This window comes from Equus quagga, chromosome 6 (assembly GCF_021613505.1).
Source record: "Equus quagga isolate Etosha38 chromosome 6, UCLA_HA_Equagga_1.0, whole genome shotgun sequence".
NCBI classification, from domain to species: domain Eukaryota; kingdom Metazoa; phylum Chordata; class Mammalia; order Perissodactyla; family Equidae; genus Equus; species Equus quagga.
In genome coordinates, this window is record NC_060272.1 from 77514067 (window position 1) to 77526576 (window position 12510).

General features: G+C 40.1%; 1 protein-coding gene across 1 annotated transcript in view; it reads left to right on the forward strand.

Moving 5' to 3' along the window:
- Positions 1 to 12510, forward strand: part of MIPEP (mitochondrial intermediate peptidase) — a 190195-nt gene that overhangs the window by 20363 nt on the left and 157322 nt on the right. Inside the window, exons 6-9 of the mRNA XM_046664650.1 lie at positions 2047 to 2229; positions 2787 to 2943; positions 7262 to 7310; positions 8767 to 8827. Of these exons, the coding sequence (XP_046520606.1) occupies positions 2047 to 2229; positions 2787 to 2943; positions 7262 to 7310; positions 8767 to 8827 (450 nt within the window). The remainder of the gene's footprint in view (positions 1 to 2046; positions 2230 to 2786; positions 2944 to 7261; positions 7311 to 8766; positions 8828 to 12510) is intronic.

Sequence of the window (12510 nt, forward strand, 5' to 3'; positions counted from 1 at the left end):
TAAAATTTTCTAGAGATTTTAACAGGTGAAAAATTCTTTGAAATAATGAATTTTATTCCTTCTTTTTCCTAGTATAGACTTCCAGGAAAATTTTTGGAACTATAGTGTAATTTCCAGATATCTTTCATCTTTTTTGTTATTCCACTGGTTACCATTAGGTGGTGATAAATGGCTATGTCAGAAACAAAATAGGCAAAGAGAAATCTGTACTATGAAGACTTTGGAGTATCTGAAAACGGATTTTTCTTGTGAAGTTTGAATTTTCTATATTGAAACATTTTTGGTTATTAATATATACTTAATTTTCTTCAACATCTTATCAAGTGTACATTTGCATCTTACATGTTTATGTTTTAAAAAATGTTAGTGCTGCTTAATTGTTTTTTAGGGTCATAGTATAGTTTAGAACCTGTTAATAGCAGCTGATCACCTTCCCAGAAAGATTTGCATATGATTTCCCCTGAAGCCCGTCATGAACCCAGGTCCAGATGCCTGTCTGCTTTTTTAGTAACAAGTAACTGAAAATTCACCCCTTGTCCTCCAGTAGACCTGATTACGTGGACTATAGTTTATGTTTCATCCAGAACACTTGCGGCACCTCCTTTGGTAATACACGTTTTCTCAGGAGGCTGTCTCCTAAAGGTATGTCTGCAAGATAAAACCCACGTGGATGTGCCAGCACCACCCACGTCATCATCACTGACTCTCCGAGGGCCTGACAGGTGCCAGGAGAGTGGGAAGACGGGGTCCTGCTGTTGCGGGCTGCAGTCCAGTTCTTCTCCCCACTCTCTGCCGGCGTGTTATAGCCACTCAAGTACACGCAAAATCAGAACTTTTACAGTTCCCCCTTTGGGATGTTCGCTACAGTCTTGGGAAGAATTGTTTTAGTTACTTTCCTTTCCCTCTACCCTTTTAGTCTGATCTTTTAAGACTAAGTATATGTATATCTATAGATTTTTTCTGGCCAATTCATAATTTTATTGGAATACTTTAACACTGCTCAACAAATTAAGTAGGTAAAAATTAGTAAGTTTGAGTAATATGTATGTATTAGATGTTTAGCCTTCTGAAAAATAAACGATTCTTGAACACAGCTGGATCATTTATTAAAAATATAATCCCCCAAACTTAGAAGTTCTTTAGCTGTGGTGGGGGCTGGGATGCCCTGCCCAGATTCACTTTCAAGAAGTGAGGGGGTTACTCTCACCCCCGGGAGTCCTGCTCGCAGACAGCGCTCAGCTATCCACCCCTCAGGGCCTGCTCCCGCCCAGAGTCCAAAGCTCTGCCCCTTCTTGGGGCGGCCTGGATAAGACTCAGTATATTTTCTCATCTGCCCTTCAAATTCATGTTTTTTAGTCTAAAAATACTTCTAAGCATCATGTTGACTATATTCAACTAGCCCACTATTCTCTGACTCACTTGAAGAGATTTTGGGGGGGGGTTTTTTGGTGAGGAAGATTGACCCTGAGCTAACATTTGTTGTCAGTCTTCCTTTGTCTTTCTCCCCAAAGCCCCACTATGTAGCTCTATATCCTAGTTGTAAGTCCTTCTGCCTCTTCCATGTGGGATGTCATCACAGTATGGCTTGATAAGCAGTAGTAGGGCTGCGCCCAGGATCCAAACCGGCGAATGCTGGGCCACCTAAGTGGAGCACATGAGCTTAACCACTACACCACCAGGCCGGCCCCCCTAATGTTGTTAATCTCAAAAGATCATTGTAAGTTATATAACCTAGACATAAAATAGAACTCTAGAATTTATGTAAATCTTACAGTGTAGAAACACTATAAAACCATAAGGATAATCTTTTTGTTAGGATATTAAATATCTATCAAAAATAGAATTAACATCATAGTATATTATTATAATACATTTATGACATAATCAATATTCTTAATATTCATTTCATTTAATATTTTTAATAGCTTATTAAATTATAATTCAGCTATATATGTTGATTTGCCGTCTTTATAGATTGTCTATTAAGTTAGTTGTGAAATATTACTTCAAATGCCTTTAAATAACTTTTATTCCCTCAACATACAGCGTAAAAGAGCAGTGGACTTGAATGTTAAAATCTTGGATTTGAGTAGTACATTTCTCATGGGAACCAACTTTCCTACCAAGATTGAGAAGCATCTTTTACCAGCACACATTCATCATAACTTTGTATTCACCGGAGATCATGTTATAATTGATGGTTTGCATGCGGAAGCACCAGATGCCTTGGTATGTGTATTCCATTCTCTGAATAGTCCAGGTCCCATCTGTGTGTCACCACTGTTTTAACCCCAAATTCAGTGATAGTATAATCATACCTTTAAAAATATTTTAGTGTTACTAAGCCCTGAAAATTTAACTGTGGGATTTTTAATGCCATAAATGTTTTGAATGATGAAAATGGTTCAGTTATGCACGTCTCATTTTTAAAGTGTGATAAATAACAGCAGTGATCAACAGTCTAGACTGCTCAGAAGATTCCTGCACGCAGTCTTCCCTTTCCCCAGGTGGAGGTGCTTCATGGCACCTGTGTACTTTCTGGCACGTGCATTGGGTAAAATTTTGTCCCACCATACCCCACGACAGAGAACTCCAGTCAAGTATGTTGTTGTATCCCATAGTAGTTTATGAATCTGAAAGCCTTATACACCTGCGTAAACCATCATTTTATTTCTAAGGCAGTGGTCACCTGCAGACTAAAGTGGTGAGAGTCAGCCTCTATTATTACTGCCTGGGACTTTGTATCATGGTATTTATGTCTTTCACCACTTACTTTTTAAATATAGGTGCGAGAAGCTGCTTATAAAATCTTTCTTTATCCCAATGCCGATCAGTTGAAATGTTTGGAAGAACTGCTCAGCAGCAGAGACCTTCTGGCAAAGTTAGTAGGGTATTCCACATATTCCCACAGAGCTCTCCAAGGAACCATAGCTAAAAATCCAGGTAAGCTTGTTGAGCCAACTTTTTTTTTTCTTGGTGAGGAACATTGATGCTGAGCTAACATCTGTTGCCAATCTTCTCTTTTTGCTTGAGGAAGATTGTCCCTGAGCTGTGCCAGTCTTTCTCTATTTTGTATGTAGCATGCTGCCACGGCATGGCTGACAAGTGGTGTAGGTCTTTGCCCAGGATCCAAACTCAGGTACCGAACTCATGAACCCCTGCAGTGGAATGTGCCAAACTCAACCACTACGTCATGGGACCAGCCCCTTGTTGATCCAACTTTTAAGGGCAAAATAAGATTTTTATGGAATGGAACTTCTGATTTTAAATTTTATAAATTACTATTCTATTTTTAATATAGTCAGAGACCCATTTGTGGAGATTTTCTATATCTTTAGATAGAAACAATTTTTAAATTGAGCTAATAATTTGGAATATATTCTGTCCAACCAAATTATTTTATTTCATGTGCATGTTGAGAGTAAGTCATACTTAAATTTTCATTGGTGCTAATTTAAATTACTTTCATTTTATCTCAACTAGTTTCTGTGCTCAATCTAACCAAATTGGTTAGAATTAGTGAGAGAGCAGATGAAAGATCAATATTTCTGCTGAAATAAAGGTTAAGATAGGCTAGGTCATATAAAAACCCGTAGTTCTATAAGCCTCCTTTTCAGGGGGAAGCATACTGCGTGGGAAGGTTTGTGCTGCGTGGGGGAAAGCATCTTTCCTTGGGTTTGTGATAAGCTCGCCTTGTGTTCTGTTGAGTTCTTTATGATTTATAATGTATGGGAGAAAATGTTATACGGTAACAATAATATGAACACATGTAGTAGGTTTTTTCAAAGACGTTTATTAAGTTACAGCTCTAGTTGGACACTGAGTCAGCAGCAGGGTGACTGTGATGGTGGAGCTGTGCAGATGCAGGATGCGTTTTAGAGGTTGCAGGTATGAGACTTGGTGATGTGTTGAGGAGGAGCCGGAGTGATGGATTCCCTTGGTTTCTGGTTGTGCATCTGAGCGGACATGCCTTTCACAGATGGGGGAGCACTGGAAATGAACTCTGTGGGAGAGGAAGATCACATCCTTTGTTCTCTCTTGTCTTTATTCCTTCCATGTTTATCCTTTCTCTCTCTAGTATGTTCGTATCTTCTCCAAAGTTTCCTTAAATCCGCCTTATCTTATTTCTCACTCTTTTGTAAACCCCCGTTTCCTTTGACCTTTCAGGCTCTCTGGTGAGCCATGGGCCCATCACACTCGTTCCTTCGCTCGTGTTGTTCCCGGAATAGGGAACAGCTCCCCCTTCCCAATCTGTCTCTTAAAATCCTGTCCAGTTTTTCAGTGCTCTGCTCAAAACCCACCTGTTCCATGAAGCTGTTAAACTCTTTTTTTAAAGTAGGGCCTTTCCTCCAGTGAGCTGGGAAGTCATGGGAGGGTCTGAGCAGAGAAGTGTGATCGTTTGACTTAAGTTTTAGTGGTAAATCATGTACTGCTGTTACTGAGACAGACTGCAGAGAGGCAAGGGTGGAAGAGAGACCATTTAGGAGCTATTTTGCAATAATCATGAGAAGGATGGCAGCTTGACGAAGCTGGTGGTGGTGGAAAGATGAGGTCAGAGTCTGGATGTATAGCATTTTGAAGGGAGAGCCAAGGTTTTCCACCTGAACAGCTGGAAAGACAGAGTGAGGTACTGTTAGCTAAGATGGGGAGGACCAGGAGCTTGGTGGGGTTCAAGTTAAGTTTGAGCGGCCAGTTGGTGTTCAGGTGGCGACGTTGAGTAGACAGTTAGATATACAACTGTGGAATTGAGGAGAGGGTTCTGAGCAGGAGTATAAATTGGGTCTTTATTTAAAGTCATGAGACTATGTGAAATCGCCAACCGAGTGAGTATATTTAAAGAACAGAAGTCCAAGGACTGAGCTCTGGGACCTTCCTAGTTTAAGAGGTTAGAGATATGAGGAAAACTCAGTAAAGGCCACCAAGAAGGAGCAGCCACTGAGAGGGGAGGAAAGTGAACAGTGTGTGGTCCTGGAAGCCGAGCGAAAAAAGCGTCTTAAGGAGAAGAGAGTGATCAGCTAACTCAAAAGTTGAGGGCAGGTGAAGTATAAAGAAGGTTGAGGATTGACCGTTGGCTTGAGCACTATGCACTAGAGGTCACCAGGCCTGCAGGGGACTGACCACTGGCTTGAGCAGTGTGCACTGGAGGTCACCGGGCCTGCCGGGGATTAACCACTGGCTTGAGCAGTGTGCACTGGAGGTCACCGGGCCTGCAGGGGGCTGACCACTGGCTTGAGCACTGTGCACTGGAGGTCACTGGGCCTGCTGGGGATTAACCACTGGCTTGAGCAGTGTGCACTGGAGGTCACTGGGCCTGCAGTGGCTAATGCTGGATATCATTCTCAGCAAGTCCATTGCTCACTAACTGCTTAGTATGGTGAGATTTTGGAGTAAGACTGTTGTGCGCATAGACACGTAGGATGTGACCTGTGTCTTTGAGGAGTTTATAATTTAGTTGGGGAGCTTACGTATATACATGTAAGATAAATAGTAATACAGGTTGATGTCTTCTCAGTGCAAATGCATAGTATAGACAGAACAATGCCATAGGATTTTAGGAGTTGGTGAAGTTTATCAGATGCTTATGTGGCTGTTGAATGTTTTAAGAGGGAAGAGAAACTTGAGATGCACAGTGAAGGAATGGTGAGCTTTCAGCAGGGAGAGGGAGGAAGGCAGGAAAGGGGCTAGATGAAGGTCAGGGGTAAGGTGGGCATTCATGGCGCAGGTGAATTAGGAAATGATTTTCCAGTGAGGCGTGTATTTGCTTTCAGAGGGTTTCAAGCTCATTCTTTTTAATATGACAGTTTTCCAGGTACATTAACTGAGGTAGATTTTTCATTTATAAGATACTAGAAAAACAAAACGGGTGAAAGTTAGTAAAAAATGGTTATTTAGAAATAAAAAGCATACACAGAGATTTATTTGAAAACAGTTCTTTATGGTAGCTGGTATGACATCCTAAAATAAGATCTCATTTTTAACTAAATAACAGTTCTTTTCTGAAATTCCTAATACCATGTAACATGGAACATGAACACGAGGCGCTTTTTTAAGATGACTGTGTACAGGGCTTGGTAAGTGTTGACAGTGGCAAGAAACCCTGTGGTTTCTTGGTTTAGGTTAACCTCTGGGCTTCTGTCAGCCTTTTATTTTACTCAGAAAGAAGATAACTTAAATTGAAGAGGGCAAGAAACTTAAAACCATATAAAAGATCATCTGGAAAATATAAAAACAGTGTTTGTGGCAAACTCTGAAGTGCTTATGCTAGCTCTATATACATAAATCAATGGCAAAAGGTGCTAAATTTAAAAATACACATGAAAAATTTCCCATCATGGGAAATAATGGTAATTCCACTAAGTTGCCTTTATGGGTTTGTAAAATATAGTGACTTACAGCTGAAGTATTTTAAGTGCTTAAAAAAATTCTAACAGAGCTTAAAGTTTTAATGTTTTAATTTTGTTGTGTTTTCTTTTGGTATTGATCCAGAATAGATTATTCTGCAGCTGTATGTAAGAATAAAAATAGTTACCCAGGAAAACACTAATTTTTTAAAATTGAATTTTCAGTGAATCATCTTTGTAAATTGTACTGATTTTTTTTTTTTAGTGAGGAAGGTTGTCCCTGAGCTAACATCTGTTGCCAATCTTTCTCTTTTTGCTTGAGGAAGATTGTCCCTGAGCTAACAACTGTGCCAGTTTCTCTCTATTCTGTGTGGGACACCACCGCAGCATGGCTTGGTGAGTGGTGTGTAGGTCCGTGCCCGGCATCCAAACCTGTGAACACTAGGCCGCTGAAGCGGAGCACATGAACTTAACCTCTACACTACCATGCCGGCCCCTGAATTGTACTGATTTTTATGAACAAATGAGAGTCTGGCTGTCTTTCTAAAACTCATAAAAAATTAGGCATGTCTATGAAACTTATTTTTTTCTCTTATACATGTGAATAGATAGAAACAGTATGAAATTTTGAATTCTTTTCTTTAGCTTCCCATTAACTCTTTTCGTTTTGGGATATAATCTAAGGCTTTGGATTATTACTATGTCAGTTTAACTTGTTTTTCTGATAAAGAGATCATCATCATCATCTAGAAATATTCATTGTATGCCTACTTAATGTTAGCAACCCTGCTTCCCTTTGAAAATCTTCACTTTAAGGGCATGATAGAGTACAGGTTATGATCATCACATTATAATCTTAATAGGTATGTTCATTTTATTTTATGTAATTAAAGATACTTTCTTTTGGATTTCACTTTTAGAGACTGTCATGGAGTTCCTTGAGAAACTGTCTGACAAGCTTTCTGAAAGGTTAGTTTTTTATTATTCTCTTTAGAGTATGTGTCATTTAGTTTTTTTTAAAAAAAGACGATTTATAAATTACTAAGAAGTGAGCTGTTAAGAATATAAATGTTGGAATATTGGGTCAGATCTTTGGACTATTTAGCAAGAGAATAAATTAACTACGAGGTATACTTTGAAAGCACATACTTGTCTTCCTAAGATGACGGTCTTGAAAGCGTAAGCCATCCCCCATGATTAACCAGTTAATTAGCTTGAGGTGATGTGTATTTAAAAAATTTTTCCAAACCTTTTTGAACCTATATATTTTACCTTGTACCATTAATTTTATAACAAGTTCATAAAGTAGTATTTCTCTTCTTTTGGCCTAAATATAGGCGGCTCGCAAATGTGGTAAATTGATCTGTGTTTTTGATTTTAAGAAGGCTCTGCTTCAACCTTTGTAATTTCAGGCTGGACTGTTCCCTCTCAGTAACGAGTCCCCGTGTTATGTCCCTCCTTCCCCCTGCCCACTGCCCGTCTCTCGGGTCGTGTCACTGTCCTCACTCGGACACTGCAGTGCTGCGTTGAGGGCGGTGCTCCAGGAGCCTTCCGAGCCCTGGGGTTCCAGGAGGAGGCACGTCATGCTTTGTTAAGAGGGTGCTGCGCTCTTATTTCTTTCTTACACTGCCGTCTAAAATTTCATTTGCCCTTTTCACTACATTGTGTTAAATTTTAGCTCAAATTTCCATTTTCTAATATAAACTCATGCCTTAGAACTCAGTCCTCTCTAATTTGGATTATATTTATAAATTCTAGAATATTCTTTTAATCTAGTGAACCGCTGTGGCTTTGATATAATAAAGAGGAAGTGTTAGTTGTGCATATTTGAGAATTCATTCTACTTGGTTAGTTAAGTGTTAGTATTCTTTCTTTACTTGTCTGTAGCTATAGATTATATTTTGAGCAAATGTCTTTAGATTTTTACAGTAATATATAGGAGTTAATTCTAACAGAAACTTCATAGTCTACAAATATTAAGCATATATTTGATTATCACCCAGCTAGAGTTTTTCTGAAGGGGAAGAATTATGAATAGCAGTGTTAAACATACTCTTTGTTAATATTCTTTTCTAGAAAGTAGTACATTAGTCTCTTAGCTTTTTGAGGGTTGGGAAAGAGTAGTGATTTCAAGTCTGTGGATTAGCACCTTGCGTGTTTCTGTAACATGGCTAATTTTTCCAAGCTGTAGTATTTTCAAGAGATGTATCTGCCAAGGTGCTTTTTAAGGTAGAAATTGCAGTAACTGACTGATGTATATACTGCTGTCATAACACATGTAAATTTGAATTAATACTGGTTTATATTTGCACTACAAATTACTGATTTTATCATGAATATTGGGAAGTAGCATAAGCAAACTGGTTTTTTATAATGTAATCATTAAAATTTTGTCCTAGCAATTAATGATAAACCTGTTTTACAGAACTATAAAAGATTTTGAGATGATACGAGGGATGAAAATGAAACTAAATCCTCAAAATTCTGTAAGTGACAATGTTGGAATATTTTTGTTATAAACAGTCTGTCATCTGAGGTCATTATCTTTTGACTCTGGAACTTTCTTACAATATGCTGAAGGTGAATATAGTCTTATTTCTCATTTGTGATCTTGTTTCTGATCCTTGGGCTTGGTGAATAGAGTCTTGAAATATTTGATCTATACGTCTCAGTTTGACATTTCCAGGAAATCCAGTATTTTTGTTGGTTGGTTGACATAATACAGAAACACACACACCTATAAATGTAGAGTAACACAGAGTATGTTAATATAGACTCATGCAAAGGCTGTGTCCATTCTGTAGGAAGTTGGCGTCTCAGTTTGAAGCAGGCTTTGAGGAGGCTCAGTGGAGGGTTGAGTGGCAGGTGGCAATTTTAACCATTGATGTAAACAAACACTCATTTGTTTGCTAATTTATGGAGGTCAGTTAAGTAGATTGATATTGACTGGCAAGGTACACCCTGTCCTAAAAACACATAAAAGTTGTTTTCAGTCAAGAGGCCAAATGATTACTTGATCTTACTGTACAGACTAAGTGTCCCGTGGCCAAGGTGCTGCCCGTGTGATTGGGGAGCCCTGAAACGTGATGGGATTCCAGGTGTTGGGCCTTGGTTCTCATTTGGTTCCAAGGTGCTGCAGGATTGCTGGGGTTGTTGATGCTATTCCTCTGTGGGTGTTGTCGTTGGGATGGCTTGATTGCTGGGGTTGTTGACACTGTTCCTCTGTAGGTGCTGTCGTTGGGATGGCTTGATTGTTGGGGTTGTCGACGCTATTCCTCTGTAGGTGCTGTTGTTGGGATGGCTTGACTTGGTGGTAGCCGCCAGAGCCATAGCCACAGGGAAGATTTAGGGGCGATGAACCTTGCAGAGTTAGAAGCTATTTCGTGGCTTCCCAGATACAACCAATAAGAAATACAGTAGTCTGCTCTTAGCTGCGGTTTTGCTTTCTGCAGTTTCAGTTACCCATGGTCAACTGAAGTCCGAAATATTAAATGGAAAATTCCAGAAATAAACAATTCATAAGTTTTAAATTGTGAGCTGTTCTGAGTAGCATGATGAAATCTCGCTGCATCTGGCTCCATCTTGCCTGGGACGGGAGTCATCCCTTTGTCCAGGGTATCCACACTGTGCACGCTGCCCGCCCGTTAGTCACTTAGTAGCCATCTTGGTTATCAGATGGACTGTTCCGGTATTGCAGTGCTTGTGTTCAAGTGCCCCTTATTTTACTTAGTAATGGCTCCAAAGCGCAAGAGTAGTGATGCTGGCAACTCAGATATGCCAAAGAGAAGCCGGAAAGTGCTTCCTTTAAGTGAAAAGGTGAAAGTTCTCAACTTAATAAGGAAAAGATATTGTCTACTGGGGTTGCTAAGATCTACGGTAACTTCTGTTACCGTATATTGTTTAAGTGTTCTATTTTATCCTAAATTATTGTTGTTAATCTCTTACTGTGCCTACTTATAAATTAAACTTTATCATCAGTGTGTATGTATAGGAAAAACGTGTGGGATTTGGTACTATCCACAGTTTCAGGCATCCGCTGGGGGTCTTGGAACATATCCCCCATGGATAAGGGGGACTGCTGTGGATTAATCCTGTCAAATGCACCTATTTCTAGAGTAACATGTCACTTTGTTAATTTTGGCAGAGTAACTAGGATTAGTCATCTGCACACTTTGGCTTGGTAGGTAGGTCCACTTAGGAAACTAGATAATAAATCAGAATTTAGTTTGGTGAATATAGAAACAGAAAAAGTAAAGTGTGTTGCCAAAAGTTAATTCATTAAACGCTAATATGACTTGAAACTGTCCTCCCTGGACATTTTTGTTTAGCTTATTGATTATTTTGCATAGCTTATTGTTGTTCTGCGGATATTTGTGAAACGCCCAATCTTCTAATGCAGTCCCTGTTTTGGTGACTGGAACTACCCTAGCTAGAACCTGGACTAACTCTAGGCCACTGGTTCTCAAAATGTGTTCCCTGGACCAGAAGCAGTAACATCACCTGGGAACTATTAGAAATACAAACTCTTGAACCCCCATGAGACCCACTGTATCTCGAGTCCCACAGTCTGTGCTTTAACAAGACCTCCAGGTGACTCACCCACCCTCCCCCCATCGTCACTTGTCAAGTCCTGGAGATTCTGCCCTCCCGAGCACTCTTCCTGAGGAGGATTCTCTGCTCTCCGTGCCTGTTGCCACAGCCCTGGTTGAGGTCATTATTTCTTCTCGCCCAGATTCGACTTGTAGTTGCTAAACTGGTTTTCAAGCCTTTTCTTTTGGCTTCTTTCAAAGGCATCCTGGGTTTCAGGCTGCTTAGCAGTGTGCCTAGCTCAGTGTTGGACATAGAGTAGGTCCTCAGCACTTATTTGAAGTATGAACAAATGAACCAATGAATTGCCACCAGAGGGATTTTTCTGAAAAGCACATCTGATCTTGTCACTCTGTTGTTTAAAATTTTTCAAAGGCCTGCTGTGATTGTCAGATTTACCTTCCTGTTTCTTAGCTTTTCCCACCAAGCCATTCATAATTTTGCCCCTGCCTGCTTCTCTAGCCTTATCTTCTGCCCCTATAAGCCAAGTTAGTGTCCTTTGCTCCCTACTAATAACCTGTATGATGCGTCTGTGCTTTTTTCACTTTCTTTTTGCTTTGCTTTCCTTTCTTTTAGTTTTTAATTCTAACTAATATTTCTGTGCCAGCAACTATGGCAGGTAGCTTCCAGTCGCTCATAAATACCACGCACGCGAGTGTCTTTGCCTCTTTCTTATCTGGACCGAGAGCTCCCATTCTTCAAAACTCAACTCAGGCTTTGTCTCCTCCAGACATTTCCTGGCCTTCCTCTGTGACTGAAATACCCTTTTCATGGGCTCTGTTTCACATGGTGCAACATCATAGACGTGACAAACTGTTCTCCGATGGTGAGGCACTTGTCTTCCTACTGCTGAGACCAGCTCCTCGGTACAGGGATCACATCCTGTTTGTTTTTGTCTCATTAGAGTCTGTGCTCTGTCTGGCATGTGGCAGGTAGTAAAGGATCATCTGGTGGAGGAAACGTGTGCTAGAAACTGAACAGCGAGGGGCTGGAGCTCCAGGGGTGCTGTCCCTGCTCTTCAGGAGCTCATGGGGAGAAAGAAAGTAAACCTACAAGTACCTTACGTTAGTTACGTTCTGTGATAAAAGTATGGGATATGAGAAAGAACACCTTGTTGTTCGAGGAGATAATGTATAACCTGAAATTTTAAAGGATAATGGTAATAAGGACAGAAGCCAACCTTCATGGAGCTTTCACTCAGTGTCGGGTCTTCTGTTGAATGGTTTGAGTGCTTTAAGCAATACTGTTTGGGACATGCTGTTGACTCATTCAACAAATAACTATTGAGGGACTACTGTGTTCCAGGCAGTGTTCAGGGTGCCAGGATATAATAGGAAAAATGCAAACAAAATCCCTGCCCTCATGAAACTTACTTTCTAGGGGAAGGAAACAGATAGTAAACACATGAAAAGAATAAATGTATGCTGTGTCATATGGTGATAAGAGCTATAGGGGAAAATAATGCAGAGCAAAGGGGATGAGGGTTGCTATTTTATATGGGGTGATCAGTAAAGACTTCTCTGGTAAGGTGACACTTGAGCAGAGACTTGGAAGAAGTGAGGGCGTACGCCATGCAGATACC